This window comes from Sinocyclocheilus rhinocerous, unplaced genomic scaffold (genome assembly GCF_001515625.1).
Source record: "Sinocyclocheilus rhinocerous isolate Xijiao unplaced genomic scaffold, SAMN03320098_v1.1 scaffold154, whole genome shotgun sequence".
Taxonomy (NCBI): domain Eukaryota; kingdom Metazoa; phylum Chordata; class Actinopteri; order Cypriniformes; family Cyprinidae; genus Sinocyclocheilus; species Sinocyclocheilus rhinocerous.
The window spans coordinates 238,792-255,430 of record NW_015659335.1 but is presented as its reverse complement, the minus strand read 5'-3'; the positions used below and the strand labels follow the sequence as shown (position 1 = coordinate 255,430).

At 40.6% G+C, this 16,639-nt stretch overlaps 1 protein-coding gene across 6 annotated transcripts in view; it reads left to right on the top strand.

The window, feature by feature from the left end:
* The first annotated feature begins 388 nt into the window (after window positions 1-388).
* LOC107723602 (histone acetyltransferase p300-like) overlaps window positions 389-16,639 on the top strand; it is a 37,513-nt gene continuing 21,262 nt past the window's right edge. For 5 of the 6 annotated variants that reach the window (XM_016532310.1, XM_016532308.1, XM_016532307.1 and 2 more), the window contains exons 1-14: window positions 389-2,305; window positions 4,542-5,107; window positions 7,219-7,380; window positions 8,623-8,863; window positions 8,964-9,077; window positions 9,275-9,502; window positions 9,837-9,942; window positions 10,046-10,177; window positions 11,127-11,244; window positions 11,522-11,690; window positions 12,639-12,716; window positions 12,823-12,911; window positions 12,994-13,146; window positions 14,662-15,093. In XM_016532310.1, the coding sequence (XP_016387796.1) occupies window positions 2,212-2,305; window positions 4,542-5,107; window positions 7,219-7,380; window positions 8,623-8,863; window positions 8,964-9,077; window positions 9,275-9,502; window positions 9,837-9,942; window positions 10,046-10,177; window positions 11,127-11,244; window positions 11,522-11,690; window positions 12,639-12,716; window positions 12,823-12,911; window positions 12,994-13,146; window positions 14,662-15,093 (2,682 nt within the window). In that variant the 5' untranslated portion in view covers window positions 389-2,211. Of the gene's footprint in view, window positions 2,306-4,541; window positions 5,108-7,218; window positions 7,381-8,622; window positions 8,864-8,963; window positions 9,078-9,274; window positions 9,503-9,833; window positions 9,943-10,045; window positions 10,178-11,126; window positions 11,245-11,521; window positions 11,691-12,638; window positions 12,738-12,822; window positions 12,912-12,993; window positions 13,147-14,661; window positions 15,094-16,639 lie in introns of all 6 variants that reach the window. The other variant, XM_016532309.1, reaches the window with a different exon arrangement.

Below are 16,639 nucleotides of genomic sequence, written 5' to 3'. Positions count from 1 at the left end.
CTCTAGTTTGGCGGTACAAGGGCAAAAAAAAAAAAAAAAAGTCACTGCTTGTTCTTGACTCTATCACTATCGCACTTCAATAGGGCACCTGACCCCTCGGTTTCTCCGAGGAGGCTGACTCTACCTCCAGCTAGCGAAGCCAAGTGAAGCAATATTTTGCAAAGCAAGTCACCAGGTAGGCATCATTTCACTACTAGTGAGTCCATCATCTGATGATGCTGGACCGCGTCTCGCACCCGCCCAGAACAGTCGCAGCTCCGAAACAGTACGGAAACAGCACTGTCCGGGAAATCCAGATCGCCATCTCCCCCTCCACCCCCCCTTTACTAATGCTACCGCACCTCCAACCTTCCCTCCCCCCAGCCAGAGGAGTAGAAACAACAAGCCGCCATTTTGTTTGTGCTGAGAGAGTGAAGGAGGCAGGAGCGACCGAAAAAAAGACACTCGCGCGACGACCACTGCGACTCTGAGCGCCGCCGGCTCGGTCCTCGCGGATCCAAACCGGATAAAACACAACCCGGGCGATTAGCGGAGGGAGATTATAGATTCTGCCGTGTGGAAATCAAAGAGCGGACTGGTTTTTCCTTTCTTTTACTGATCTTTTTTTAAACGAAGCGAAGAGGCGGAAGAGAGCAATACATTTAAACGAAGGGAAGCTCGTCAGGGGAAAAGGAAAATAACAGCGTCACGAAGTGGGAATAACTGTTAAATTGCATCGCCGGTTGCTGGCGGACGACAGCGAAAGTGGGAAAAATTGCAGGAACTGTGCAAGAGAAGGGAGAAATTTAAAAGGGATGAACGCGCAGGGGGGTTCACGGCATCACAAAGCCTATGAAGGGGGTTTGAGGACCCCCAGATTTTGGGGGGTGCAGCTGGCAATATCACCCGGATCGGCAGATGCTTCAGCGCCGAAATATTACTGAAGCACACGTCGTTTCGGTTCATTCGGTTTTCGACCCACTGCTGTTCCTCTTGCTCTTTCTTAATGCTCCGCAAGGCTCTTCGTGCAGTGACAAATTATTCTTATTTGCTTGATGTGTCAGTGCATTGAAATAGACGCATATGCATTGACCAACTTCACTTGATTCCCATTCTTTAGCCCGTGCACAGCGGACTGCGAGACAACATCTTGCACTTCAGACGAACTACCGATTGCGTAGATGTTCTGTCCATTAGACAGACACTTTTGAAATCATTTCTTTGCGTTTTGCACGCACGAGCTGTGCGCAGTGCAGGGTGGTCTCGTGAAGCAATGGTCAGAGGTTTTCTGCAAACACTTTGAACTCGTGCAGTGGACACATTCACACAGAGGGCGCACGAGCCATATTCAGATGTGAATGCACAATAAACCATTTAACTTGTCACTTTGAAGTATTGTTGCAAAATACTAAGACACGGACGCTGAAATATGCAAGTTGCTTGGAATCATCTAAAGTGGTAGCTCGTGCATGCAAACTGAAGTCATTACAGTTCTTGGATGCACATTTATCGTGTTATTTATTCTGCAATGAGGATGAAAGGAAACTTTTACGTGCATATGGTTGTTTAATTCTATTCCCATTTCCAAGTATTTATTTGTTCTCTCCATCCATCTTAATGACTTGGGAGGAAATAGAGACATCGATGAAGGAGGTGCAAACATCTGTGTCGATTTTAAGGAGCATGATGGACTTTTAATCTTCTAAATAAAGTGATGCAGGCTGAGAATTGCACATGCTAATATGCGAAGAGACATAATTCTGAATCTTAGTGTTTGCTCATAAACATTGCATGAAGCCGCACCGGAGCGAGTTCGGTTTCTCGTACACAACGCCTTAAAAAAAAAACCTAACACTTCAGCTCGCCGCCGACAATGGCGGAAAAGACGGATGCAAGCAGCGAGGATAAATCTCGGGAAAATTGCTCAGTCGCCGAGGAGGCTACGTGAGTTTGCGGCGAGCTTGCATGACCGTCTGTCCCTCCCTTCACCTCCTCCATTCGGAAATATACTTTGAGGAACTAAAGACTAGAACATCTTAAAAGGGAGCATTAAAGGTGGACTGAACATTGAAGCATTGCATTGCATGCATGTATCGTCCCATGAAAGGGAAACGGGAATCCGTCCGGAGCTCGTGAACGAGGAGAGATTTCATTTGCACATCGGCTCGCGACTGCACAGGAAGGGCTATCCTACGCGGGATATATGCTTTAACACTAAACCGGAGGAAAACTATGGCCGATAATGTGCTGGAATCCGGTCCGCCTTCAGCTAAGAGGCCTAAATTGTCTTCCCCGGCTCTGTCGGTCTCCGCGAGCGATGGAAACGGTAAATAATAATGTTTCACGCGCTGCGGTGTGCGGCGAGTCTCGCGCCTGCACACTGCCGCTGCTCGCGTGCATGTATGGAAAAAAAAGACATTCGACGTGTGTTTTTAAGAGCTTTCTTTCGTTGTTTTTGTTTGCTTGCATCGTCCCCCGGTATTTAAATAACTTAGCAGGATAGCTAGCAGGCTAATTTGCTCCGTGTTTTCATTTGAAGTTGACGAGGTGTGTTACAATACTGTTTGTGTGTGGTCATCTGAGTGTGCAAAATAGTATGCAGTGTTTTTCCGGGTGTGCGTTACAGAAACTTTTCGCTTTGTTCGTCGTTATGAGATGTCGAGAGCTGGGGTTGGTGTCAAAGGTTTATTAGGTGATGCATTTCGAGCTTGTCAGGAAAAGAAATACTCGACAGGAACATGTTATAAATCACGTCGTTTTACTGACACACGGTTGGTAGTGAAGTCTAGAGCACTTTGGGACGCCAGAAGTGCTTCTTTTCAAGTTGGTTTACATGTAGTGCGTACTTAATAGTTGACAAACCAGTGCGTGCAAGTTTCTGATAAACACTAAGCAGTAGATGCTACTTTATTCGTCTGGTTTCTCTATATTTTAACTAGCTTAATATGGCTTCCTGTTTGACTAGATGAAAAGTGTCCAAGACCCTTCTAAAACCAGCTTGACCGGTTAAGACCAGCAAACCTTTCTGGACTGGTTTAAGCAGCTTTTTTTGCAGCGTGTCTAGAAGTGAAAGCCAGGTCGTATTGTCTGAACTCTAGTGGTCCTCCAGTACAGGTTTTTAAATGGCTGATGCTGATATCAACGTAACAGATGGTATAATTTAATGTATAATTTAATAATAGCAAATAGGATGAATTTGAATCAGCACTTTGTTTCATACAATATTTATTTCAGTCAAAAAAACTGGATAACTGTAAACAAGGTAGGGGAAATTGGGGTAAGTTGTGCCATTGTTTGTGTTGTCATCTAGGCAATAAGAAATTCATGTTTGTACAACCAATACTTTGAATTAAATCCCTTTTTTTTAATTTTATCTGCAGTTACCTAAAGATACCCATAAACCAGCCGTAAGAACGTTATTTTAATATTCAGAATATTTGTCGTAAAAAATTTTTTTTTTTCATTTTTAGAAATATTCTATAATGTAAATAAAAGAAAAAAAAACATGCCAAAAAATGTTTAAGCATAAAATTGGCTGAATGCTGTCACTTTTCTCATTTGCGTCTCTTAAAAATGTGCATGCATTTCAAAATTCTCCTTTAAATATAAAATGAAATAAAAATGAAGGGAGCGGCACTCTCATCTATGCACAAGAAGGGTTGTATGCAGACTTCAAAACAGAAAAAAAGTGTGAAAAGCACTTCTGTAAATCAGCCAAGCGTGTTCGGTTGTTGGTCTATCACCATAATCTTAAATTCAAATCCAAATACTGTCTGATTAATTGCTTGGCTGATATATCGATCTATCACTAATGTGAAGACTGCACTCAAAAGCTTGCTTGCTTCATATTTAGAGTATTTTGCGTTTATTAGTCGTTGGTGTGTTGCTGTTATCAGGACCTGCCATTATGTAGGAAACCCACCTCCCATTTTGTCCCGCCGCTTGTCCATTGCTATGCCATGTGTTTTTTATTAGTATGAACCATTAGGACATGCACACCGGCTGTACTGCATACTGCTCTCCTGTGAGCCGATAATCTCAGTCTTTCTCTCATCACGGGAGCTGCAGTAAACTGTTGCACGAGATTCGTTCTGCCACGCTTTGGTCAATTTGTCTAGATTTCTTGCTGTAGAGTGATGGATCAACCCATGCATTGAGGAGGCCAACTAACCTCCCGATGTATTGAAATTACAGACGTGTTGTGCACTTGTTGTGTTTTAGTATTACTTTATCTCATCAGATTAAATTCTTTCTAAAAACTCAAGTTTTTATCTCCAGCAAACTTTAAAAACCTTATATAGCCTAGGATTTGAAATGGCTCTTTTATGCTATTTCAACTTGTTATCCACCAAGGAAGCTGGCATGGCGTTAAAACACCAACCAACCAATTCAACCATTTAAAAACTGGCAACTTGGGTAAAATATGGTTTCTTTTGCTGTGGCTTTGCTGGATACGTCTTGTTTTTTGGGCATACTATAATTATTCTCTGATGTACTTCATTATGAGTGATTTTTCTGTGAGCAACAACCTGATTAAAAATCTCTTTTCCCTTTTCTTTCAGATTTTGGCTCTCTATTTGACCTGGAGCATGACCTCCCAGACGAGCTCATTAACTCCTCCGACCTGGGCCTTCCTAACGGGATGGACCCCAGCCAGTTACACACCAGTCTGGGTGGAGGAGGGATGTCGGGCCCTCTGGGAGGCTCGGGCCAGGACACAGCAGCCAAACACAAGCACCTGTCTGAGCTCCTCCGCCCTGGCGGCCCTCCATCCACCTCCACGGCCGCCGGCAACCCCGGTAATGTGCCCTCCTTGGGGATGATGGGAGGTCTGAGCGGCACCCCGGTTACTCAGGGACTGGGTGGCCCTCAACAGCAGCAGCCTGGCATGATGCCGCAGCCTGGCATGGTGGCGGGACTGAACCGGGGCATGATGGGCGCCCAGAAAGGGAACGGACAGCCGCAGAGCATGATGGGAGGGCAGATGATGAATGGTGCGCCTAGAATGGGCTACGCCAATGTGAACATGAATGCAGGCATGGTTGGTAACGGGAACATGCTGCCCGATGCTCTGCAGCAGACGGCACAGGCAGCAATGAGACCGCAGCAACCAGGAGCAGTGAACAAGGTAATGTGTTTGTACAGTTTAAAATGCATTCATGTACTTGCAAAAGGGTTTTGCTTCAAGCTTTAAGGTTAACTTGAATTTATGTTTTAGATCTCATTATGCATCTATGAACTGATGTGTTTTGTGTGAAAGAGCTATTTAATTTGGGGTCAGTAAGATTTTTTTTTTTTTTAAATCAAATTTTTTTTCATCAAGGATTAAACTAAATGTAATATAATGTTGTAATGTAATGTTATTATAGGGTTCTTCTATCTGACATTTTTGTCAAAATTGAGTTATTCACATATTCTTATTCTGTAACAACTTATTTACATGATGTGATTTTTTTTTTTTTGTGTGTGTGTACATTGTGTTGTGTAAATTTCGGGACTTTTTATTAAAACAAAAAACAAAAAGATTCTATCTATATGGAATGCAAAAACTTTGAAGCTCAATATCTCCAGACTTCTCAGAATACAGGCAGAACCATATAATTCCAAGGTGGCGATTTAAAATAAATGCTGTTCTTTTGAACTTTGTTCAAGAATTCTGAAAAAAAAAAAGTATCACGTTTCCTCAAAAATATTATGCAGCACAACTGATTTCAACATTTGTAATAATATGAAATGTTTTGTGAGCAGCAAATCAGCATATTAGAATGATTTCTGAAGTATCATGTGACGCTGAAGACTTGAGTAATGATGCTGAAAATTCAGCTTTGCCGTCAGAGGAATATTTTACATTTTAAAATATATAAAAATGAAAAACAGTTATTTAAAATTTTAATATTTCACAATGTTACTGTTTTCACTGTATATTTGATCAAATAAATGCAACTTTGGTGAGCATAAGAAACTCAAACGTATAAAAATCGTACCGCCCCCTTTTACCGCCAACTTTTGAACAGTAGTGTGTATATATAGATTATATTTAATTTTGATCTCATTATTAATTACAATAAATATTTATTAAATTTGAATTAATTTAATATTATTTTAAACAAACATGAGTGTTGCATTTCATTAGACAAATTGAAAAAGACCCAATGAAATTAATAAATAAAGACCATTGGCACGTTTTAATTTTTTTAATTAATTAATTTATTTATTTTTACAAAAAGTGCAAGCCCTTTTAAGCCCTTCTGTCCCAACTTCCTGTTTCAACAGTTGTCAAACTATTTTATGGAGAGAACAAAAAGCACAATGAATGTTCTGATGCTGTCACACACCTATCAGTCCCGGGCCCACACTTTATGCTCAAGTTGCTTTAGAGAGAAGCTAATATTAGAAATTAAAGGTCAAATAAGAACGTTCTCAGGATTTATGACTTTTAAAGGCCACGTTTTCTTATTTTCAAACTTTATAACTTGAATAAAACGACTCGTTTTTATCGTTGGTTGCTTGGTTTAAAAACGAAATTCTGAAAATTCATTTTTTTTCATCGTCGGATCAGACAAATCTGATGACTTATGTTCTTATGACAGCACACTATTCCCCTCCTTTAAAAACACAACCTTTTGTTCAGTTTTTGTCTAGTAAGACTGTTGTAGAAATCAGGTAGTGAAATAGACTATTCAAGTGAAAGAATAAAGATCTTGTGGTGTTTCTTTGGTTTGAATGAGACGTTCAGTGATGTGATCGTTCACACCAAAACTGACCTGAGTTTAAAAAACCTTCTCTACTCCCTCATGCGAGGAACTGTGTGCACCATTTTGTTGATTCACAGGCGATTGCACAACCTGGACCGCAGGAAATGGGCAGAAAAAAGAGGGAATGACACTTTCTTTTTTTGTTTTGCTGGGTCCTTCTAGATTTTTAGCAGCTGTTTTGAGGTTTATTTTGCAGAATTGATACCACAGTGTCTCTGACATTAATACGTATGCGGTGAGGAAACAATGAGAACGTGAGAGTCGAACAGGCTGAAAGATTGATTCTCATCTATTGATCATTTTCTTGTTTTGCTGTTAACATTCTCTCAATTTTTTTTAAGCTCATCTTTGATGGTTTATGATTCTGTTCAGGATGATGGATCAGATTCTGTCATAATTGAAACCCTTGAGACTGATATACTAGCTCATTTTCATTTTTGATTAAGAGTTCTTTGTTGTTGTTTTTTTGTTTTTTTTCTCTCAGATGGGAATGATGGGTGCTCCAGGACCCTACGGCAGTTCGTATGGTCAGTGCGGAGGACAGTCCCTTGGGCCTCAGCTCCAAAACAAAGCGGGTCAACCCAACAGCATTAACCAGTTCAACATAGACAAGAAACCTCAGCATGGGCAGAACATGGTCGGCATGGTGAGGGAACTATACGGAAATTGTCATAGCGAACCACATGCACACACACATTCGCTGACCCTCTCTGACTGAAGGGATTTAATTCCTTCTCTAACTGGCCACCAAGAGCCTTCGGTTATCATTTCCCCTCAGAGCTCAGCCAGTGGTTCATCCCACAGACACAGAACCTGTGGATTGATTATTTATGGGTAGTCACACAATTTGTTTCCCCAGATTTCTGCTCAATTTGAAAGCCCATTATTTATGAAATTCTACACATCAATAACCCCATTTTCATTTAGTTTTAATCTTGAAAGTGCTTTCAATAGTGATGCACTGCAATGAAAACTAGCTACTGGAAATTCTGGACTCACTGGACTGATAGACAAAATCAAAATGCTTTTTTTTTGTTTTTTCTCCAGTTAATGTGTATATAAGCAATTACACCAACTTAAGTAGATTAGTGTGACCTTATATCTAAAATAGTCCCAAAAAAATTATATTTTTAGAATAAACTTTGACACAGCTCTTGCTTTTCTGACATATTTATGTGCAGAACACAATAACATTCTAAAGCTGATTATTATGCAATAAAAATTATTTGTATTTGCAGCAGCAAGGTCTTCCCAGTAAAGTATGCCAATAATTTCATGCTTAAATTCATCCATATCAAAGTTACAGTTATCTGATCTGTTAAAGTTGCAGTTTCTTGCGAATACTTTCGACAGACAACATTTTGGTCCCATCCCTAGTTTTGAATAAATGTTGTTTAAATAAAATGTATAAATAATTTCTGGCTAATTTGCTTTTCTTGCTACAAGTAAGATTAAAGTATTCTCAATAACACATTTTACCATATTAGAACTATTCTGCAGATTCTATACATTCATAATCTTAAAATGTTGAAAAAAGTGTGCAGGTTTGCATTTATATCACAGTTTTCAACATTGGTAGTAATGTGTCTTGAACACAAATCAGCATATCAGAATGATTTCTGAAGGATCATGTGACACTGAAGACTGGAGTAATGATGCTGAAAATCCAGCTTTACCATCAAAGGAATAAATTACATTTAAAAATAGAAAAAAAAAAAAAAAAAAAAAAAAACCTTCCGTTCCCAAACTTGAATGGTTGCGTGTATGCTGCCATCTTTGCTAATGGAAACTCCAGTCAACTCCAGCTAATTCTCTGATCCTCAACACTCTGCAGCAGCAGGAACATGAAATCCTGACCCTTGAAAACCCTCTTTCTGTCTGTCTCTAGCAGAGCTCAGGTGTGGTGGGTGGCGTATCGGGCCCAGGCGGGGCGGCGGCGCCCCCTGCAGCGGACCCAGAGAAGCGTAAACTCATTCAGCAGCAGCTAGTGCTGTTACTTCATGCTCATAAGTGCCATCGCAGAGAGCAGGCCAACGGAGAGGTCCGCCAGTGCAGCCTGCCCCACTGCAGAACCATGAAGAACGTCCTTAATCACATGACACACTGTCAGGCCGGCAAATCCTGCCAGGGTGAGCGTTGCCGCCTATTTATCTTCTTTCAATCATATTTTATTTTCCCACACATAAACAAGATGATATGGTGTCTCAAATGCTTGTGGTTCCTCTGCAGTGGCTCACTGTGCATCCTCCAGGCAGATCATCTCTCACTGGAAGAACTGCACACGGCATGACTGTCCCGTCTGCCTGCCGCTTAAAAGCGCCGGAGACAAAAGAAACCAGCAGTGTGAGTTAATACGCACAAATGCTACTCGGATATTTAGAAGAATGTTTCAGCTGTTTTCGCCCATGAAATGAAAGGCACTGGATTCTATTGACTTATGACATTATCATCTTTTATACTAAAATACTACAATATCAACATATGCTAATATTTAAAAAGTAATGTTCAATCTTTCATCCTTTGGTTATCTTTCTCTCTAGCTCTGCTGGGAGGTGCTGGGATGGGCATGGGTGGTCCGTTAGGTGGGTCATTACCCGGTGGTCAGCCTTCAGCCCCAAACTTAAACCCACCCAGTCAGATTGACCCAAGTTCCATTGAAAGGGCGTACGCCGCCCTCGGACTCACCTACCAGGGCAACCAGGCATCCAGTCAAAATCAGCAGACCTCTGTATCCGCTCAACCCGGCATGAGGACGCTCAACAATATAGGTGAGAGTTTCCATAAGCCAAATCTAAATCCACAAATGTTATTTAATGGTATTTTTTAAGTGTTTGTGTAGAACAAGACAAGTGTGAAAGACTAGAATCATGTCATCTTTCCTGTAATGCCTGACGAAGTAGTCTTTATGAGTGCAGAGCTGCTTTGTGTACAGGTGTTACTGCTAGATAGTTTGATAAATGCACAATGCCAAGTCACAGTTTAATTTTTATTTCGTTATTAATCATGCATCTTGTGTTTTTTCAGTTAGTTTAAAAACTGGTCAGCTAGTGCACATCCTTAAAATGTCTTGCCTGCAATGTCTTAAACTGTGTTCCCCAGCAGGTGGGAACTCAATGGGAGTGAACGGTGGAGTCGGCTCTCCAATAACGAACCAGCATCCAGGAATGCTGCCTGACGGCATGCTGCACAGGAACATGACTCCTCAGAGGTACTGTACATCACTGTGGCTCAGTGGGCCAGGTCTGGTTTAAATGGATTGGTCAGTGAAAGCTTTATGTTGATGTTTGATGATTTGTCTCTCTGTCTTGCAGTCTGATGAATGACAGCTCTGGTGTTGGTAGCATGGGTTCTGCAGCGACAGCCACACCTCCCTCTGCAGGAATGAGGAAGAACTGGCATGAAGACATCACACAGGACCTCCGCAATCACCTCGTACACAAACTGTGAGTGATATGCTAACAGTCTATCCTATCCTGCCTGTCAGTTTATACATCTATTATTAGAAATAGACGTAGAAAGAGTAGAAACATGTTTGGGAATTTTACATTTATGATAAATTAATAAAAATTAATAAAGACCCGCTAAAACAGTCACTGTTGCTCCTGTCACTAGAAAGCACCTCTCATTGATAATGAAAGACTTTTGGTCATTTTTTACACACACACACACACACATTACCGTTCAAAGAATAGAAAGTCCAGAAAAACAGCATAGAAATCTTTTGTAACATTATAAATGTATTTACTGTTACTTTTGATCCATTTAATGTGTCCTTGCTGAATAAAAGTATTAATTTCTTAAACTATATTTTTGAAGGATAGTGTACAGTTACAAATATATCTATTTATACGTAACTCAAATATTTTTATAAGAGCCGTTTTTATATGACTAAAACTGAAACAAAAATTGTTACATGAAATAAATGTTAACTGAAATAAAATATACAAAATGCGACATTTTATTTCAGCTAGCTATCAGGGCAACATTTCCCATTTTCATAAAGAAATAAAAATTCGTAAAAAACGTATAGACAAAAACTAAAAACACAAAATTACTGAAACTTAAAATAAAGTTTATTCAAATAAAATAAATGTATTCAAATTATTAAAATAAAAGCTAATTCAAAATATTAATAAAAAAACTATAATAGAATCGCAGTGATACTGAAATAGTACTGATTTAATTGAATTTACTCTTTGTGAACTCACTCTCCACAAAACGATTTAAAATCCTTATCTAGTTTATCACACAAAATTTGAAAGTCACACATAGGGTGCTGTTTAATTTCGTGAACTCACTCTGTTACATGTGTCGTGTTTGTGTGTGTCGTGTGTGTGTCGTGTCGTGTCGTGTCGTGTGTGTGTGTGTGTGTGTGTGTGTGTGTGTGAGTAGTGTGCAGGCTATCTTCCCCACTCCAGACCCTGCAGCACTGAAGGATCGGCGGATGGAAAACCTTGTAGCTTACGCTCGCAAAGTGGAGGGCGACATGTACGAATCCGCCAACAGCAGGGTAAGAAAACGCTTGCACAGTCTCATGTCTGTGGATTATATTTGGTAAATATCTAAGTGAATCCACAGAATCACTTGATTCCTCACATTTTACTCATGATGCAGCTGTCACAGTCTAGTGCTGGACAGAGCGCTGGAAAACCTCATCTTAACCAGGCGTGATACGTCCATTAATTTTTCTGTCTTCACTAAAAGCTGCTTGAAAAGCACTTTGAACCGAAACATTGTAAATGTTTAAAACGAATTGTAAGAATGATAGTCCTGTTTATCTTTTCCAGGCGGAGTATTACCACTTTTTGGCGGAGAAGATTTATAAGATTCAGAAGGAGCTGGAGGAGAAGAGGAGAACCAGACTACAGAAGCAGGGTATGATGCCAGCTCAGCCTGGCATGCCCAACAGTGCTCTACCTCAAGCACCAGCTGGCATGAATCAGGCACAGCCGCCCAGTACGTACACATACACTGACCTTAAAGGAATGGTTCACCCAAAAATGAAACTTTGCTAAAAATTCACTCATTCTCGGCCCATCCAAGATGTAGATGAGTTTGTTTCTTCATCGGAACAGATTTGGAGAAATTTAGTATTACATCACTTGCTCACTAATGGATCCTCTGCAGTGAATGGGTGCCGTCAGAATGAGAGTCCGAACAGCTGATAAAAACATCACAGTAATCCACATGACTCCAGTCCATCAATTAACGTCTTGTGAAGTGAAAAGCTGTGTGTTTGTAAGAAACAAATCCAACATTAAGGCGTTTTAACTATAAACTGTTGCTTCTGGCCAAAATACGAGTCCATAGCTGGAAGCAACGGTTTAAAGTTAAAAATGTCTTAATGGATTTGTTTATTATAAACACACAGTTTTTAGTTATGTGGTTTACTTGTGACTTATTGTGATGTTTTTATCAGCTGGTTTGGACTCTCATTCTGACGGCACCCATTCACTGCAGAGGATCCATTGTTGAACTGTTCCTTTACGGTTTTCGGCCGAAAGAGAAAAACGGCCGAAAATATATGGCGCGCTGCACCGCCCAGCAGTGTTCAGCACGCAGGTTTCACTCTCCCTCAAGCCGCTGTCACTGTGACGCTCCGCACGTTACGTGCCGGCAGGAAATTTCTATGTAGTAAACTTGTTCCTGTTTGCAGGTTTAAAGTTAAAAATGTCTTAATGGATTTGTTTATTATAAACACACAGTTTTTAGTTATGTGGTTTACTTGTGACTTATTGTGATGTTTTTATCAGCTGGTTTGGACTCTCATTCTGACGGCACCCATTCACTGCAGAGGATCCATTGTTGAACTGTTCCTTTAAATGTAAACCATGTATTACAGTACAAACACACACAGTTAAATCAGATGATGCTGTTTGTGATGGATGTTCTGGTCTTTCGTAGATGGTCCCCATTCAGATCCGTCCTTAGTTCAAGCTGCTGGACCCAATCAGATGGTCAACCGCATGCAGAATCCTGCTGGTATGGCACACTCACTAAATGGTCTGAAGTTGAAGCAGTTTTTTTGAACATCTATAAATAAATCACTGTTTTTGTGTTTTGTTTTTGTTTTGTAACTTTTGTGCAGGTATGAATCAGTTTGCCCAGGTGGGGATGCAACAGCCAATGGGACAAAGGGCAACGCCACCCCTGCCTATGGGAGCAAACCTCAATCAGGTAAAATTACCGGTGACCTAAAGAGGGGCAAATAATTTAACTGATTAAGTGTTTATTTTGAGTCTTTATTGTGTATTTTTAGATGGGTATGCAGGGAACACCTCGAATGACTCAACCCAACGTACCCCAATTACAAAACCAGTACATGCAGAACCAGTTTCCAGGCACGGGTGCCGGACTGGGCCAGGGAGCGGTCGGCCTGAACCAACCTGCGGGGCAAGGAGCCATGCCACAGGTCAGCTATTAAAACACATTCTTACCATATTACTCAGTACAGCTTGTTGTCTCTAATGCGTCTAATATGATTTGTCTTTTGGTGGCTAAAAGAGTTTTTCTGTTGTGATCTATCCACCTGTTTACAGGAGGCGCTACTGTAAAAAAGAACTTGGGTACAACTTCCGGTGAGGTGGCGGAAGTAGTATGTACCAATGGTATTTTATAGGGATGCACCGAAATTTCGGCCACTTAATATATTGATGTTTAATATTAATATATTTTCTGTCCAATTTTTTGTGTCATTTTCATTAAAAGTCTTACAAAATTACTTTATATTATTTAATAAAATAATAATTAATTATTACAAAGCATTTTCGGTTTCGGTTTTCAGCCAAGTGCATCCAGAATTTTCGTTTTCGGCCTAGAATTTTCATTTCGGTGCATCCCTAGTACTTTGTGTGCTAATTTTTATCATCCAACAATCTTAGACTAAAGATTTTAAGTGAGGGCTACTGTGAAGCAACATATGCAGAACATGAATGACACACAGTAAACATTTCAGTTTAGTACATTTATTAGTTAATTAATAATATCACAATACAATAAACAATTGTCGTGCCCTTAATTGTCCTTACTTGACTGACCTTCCACAAAAGTGCTGCTGCATGACTACAAGAGCGTCCTGGCCCTGCAATACATGATGTTATCTGTCACTGACGCTAGCACCCAAGTCTTATGATGTGATACGTGTAGGCTCTGGATCGGCTCAATGTCTGCTTTCAGAATCATAAGGTCGTTTCCGACATCCTTAAATAACACCCGACCGACTTTATCGGTAGATACTGATACGCCTCTGAGCTTTTCAAATTGTTCATCGCCTTACCATCACAGGCTAAGTTACTGAATCTACAAAATAGCTAAAAATGCTACCGTACGTGATATGAGGCCATCGTCCCAACCATCTACCGAGGAGGGTAAAGGTACTGTTATTTCACCCTTTTTAAGTTTGTTGAAGTTGTGTTTTCACATCGTTAGCAAGTTTGGATCGCTAAATCTTGAATGACTGACTGTCAACTGTTGAATGAATGAGTGTCACGTCCCGCTTGTTTACTTCGAACCGGAAGACGCTCCCACTTTTGACGCAAGGCCTCATGGGGCGTAGGAAACTTGTGGATTGTGAAAGACAATATGAATGACTAATGTGAATGAATATGAATGACTAAAATGCACAATTTTAGTAAAAGTACTGTTTTAATGAGATTTAAGCATAACATTTAGCATAATGTTTAGCCACATTAATGCTGTAAGAATTTGCTCAAGTGAATTGCTGAATCAGTTGAACAGATTCTTTGAAATGGACAGAAATAGGAAACATAACAAACTTAAGATCACTGCAGTATTCACAATGCGTAGTGTTACAAAACCAACAAAACTATCAGGAATATGTTGTAAATATTGAATGCATCGCCCAGCCCTCGATGTATAGTAATACCACCCAGCTAAGTCTCATTTGTTTGTTGTCTTTCTCTTTTAGAATCAGATGCCCACTCCACCATCGCTGGCAGTCAGTAGTCCAGTAGCTCAAACCCAGGCAGCAGTCTCTGGCTCCGGAGCCGCTGTCGGCCCTCAGGGGCCTCCGTCCAACCTCGCCCCACCTGCTCCGCAGCCCGGATTGCACACGCACTGTCCTCCCTTACGCCAAAACTCCCCTTCTCCTGCACGCAGCCTCACCCCTACCCCTGCCCCGCACCAAACGCCCCCGCAGTTTCCAGGTAACCAGACCCCCCAGCCCCACACACCCACTTCTTCAACCACTATGGCCCCACCTTCAACGCAGCTGCCCCCGATGGCTCCGCTACAGCAGCAGTCGCACGGGGGCGGAGCCGCTGGAGGCCCCCAAACAGGGCTAGCGTCATCTGTGCCTTCCCAGAATGCACACGGGCTTTGTGCACACCCACACACTCCTGTGAGTATCACAATCGAGAATGTGTTTGTTTGGGGTGTTTTTGCTTATATCTTCACATCGTCTCATAAGTTGACTGTCACTAAAGAGCCTCCATTTATCGTTGTTCTGCTGTGAATTTAGGGCCCTATGATTTCCGTGATGCGGAAAACACATCAGAATCGCCGACAGTGCATGATAAATAAAGTTATTGTCTATCAAAAAAAGGAGTCGGCTTGCAATCGCCTAAACGAGTCGTCAGGAATTCGAATCTTATTCTGTTATGGCTCTACGTCATGAAGTAACACATTTGCATAATGTCTGCCCACGTTCTACGTCACCAACTTGCCTGCCCACAAACACAGTAAAATTTCCGTGTGGTTAACATCTTGTCGAGAAGACGCTGTATCCTACGCTGTGAGAGTAAATTTGTTTTATCGCATCTTATAATTACCACAAACTTGTTAACACTTGAGCTGTATCCTACGCTGTGAGAGTAAATTTATGTTACCACATTTTATAATTACCACAAACTTTTTCTTGCTTGACACTTACCACTGAGAAACGTCCTGCTCCAGTCGTGCTTGCGAATCAGTCTCTTGTCGATCAGCCAGTTCAACCGTTTCATCATCAGACTCCGGCTCGAATTGGTAAGGTACAATCGATACCATCTTTTCTATGTATTGACCAGTCTCCATGGCTGTCATTCTGTCATGGCAATGGGCGTTTCGTTTCCGACACGCGTTGAACAAAAAATTTAAACATACACAACAGATTTTCTGAAGAAAAAAAAAAACATTTCTTGTGGCACTATCATTGTTAAACGTTTAATAAATTGTTTAATTCATTTTTTTAAATAAAAATTTAATTAATCCATTAAACTGAATCTAGAAAATGAAGATGGAAAACAGAATTTGGGAAAAAAGAAATCAAAATCAAAAACTGATTTCACAGAACCAAGGATTCCGTCAAACATGCCCAGCATGAAAGCTCTCTTAATCTGCTGTGTGTTCTTGCTTTACCTTCATACTCTCGATTCATATTGCTGTTCTTTGTTGACTTTTGCTTATGGGTTTCTTATTTGTTCTCTTACTCTGCTGTTCCTTTTTTCACTTCCTTCTGACACGTGTTTCTTTAGTTTGTATGTTACTTTTTTATTTGCTGTTCCTTTTGTTCGCCATTGGCTGCTCTTTATTACTTTGCTGGGTTTTTTTGTCTCTTCCTTCTTATTTTTGTTTGCCATTGGCTGTTTTGTCTTGCTCTGCTGTTCTTTATTGATGTTTTCTGGCATTTATTTTATTTCCCTGCTAGCTCTTATGATATTGTTTGCCATTGGCTGTTCTTTATTGATTTTGTTCTGAATTTTTTTCTCTCTTCGCTCCTATACTACTGTTACTGGCTATTATTTCTGACGTTTGTTTGACATTGGCTGTTGAGTCTGTTTTTTTTTTACACTTCCTTCTGATGTTTTCTCTTACTTTACTGTTCTGTTCCGACACTTATTTTCCCTATTTGCGTTTTCTCTTACTTTACTGTTCTGTTCCGACACTTATTTTCCCTATTTGCCATT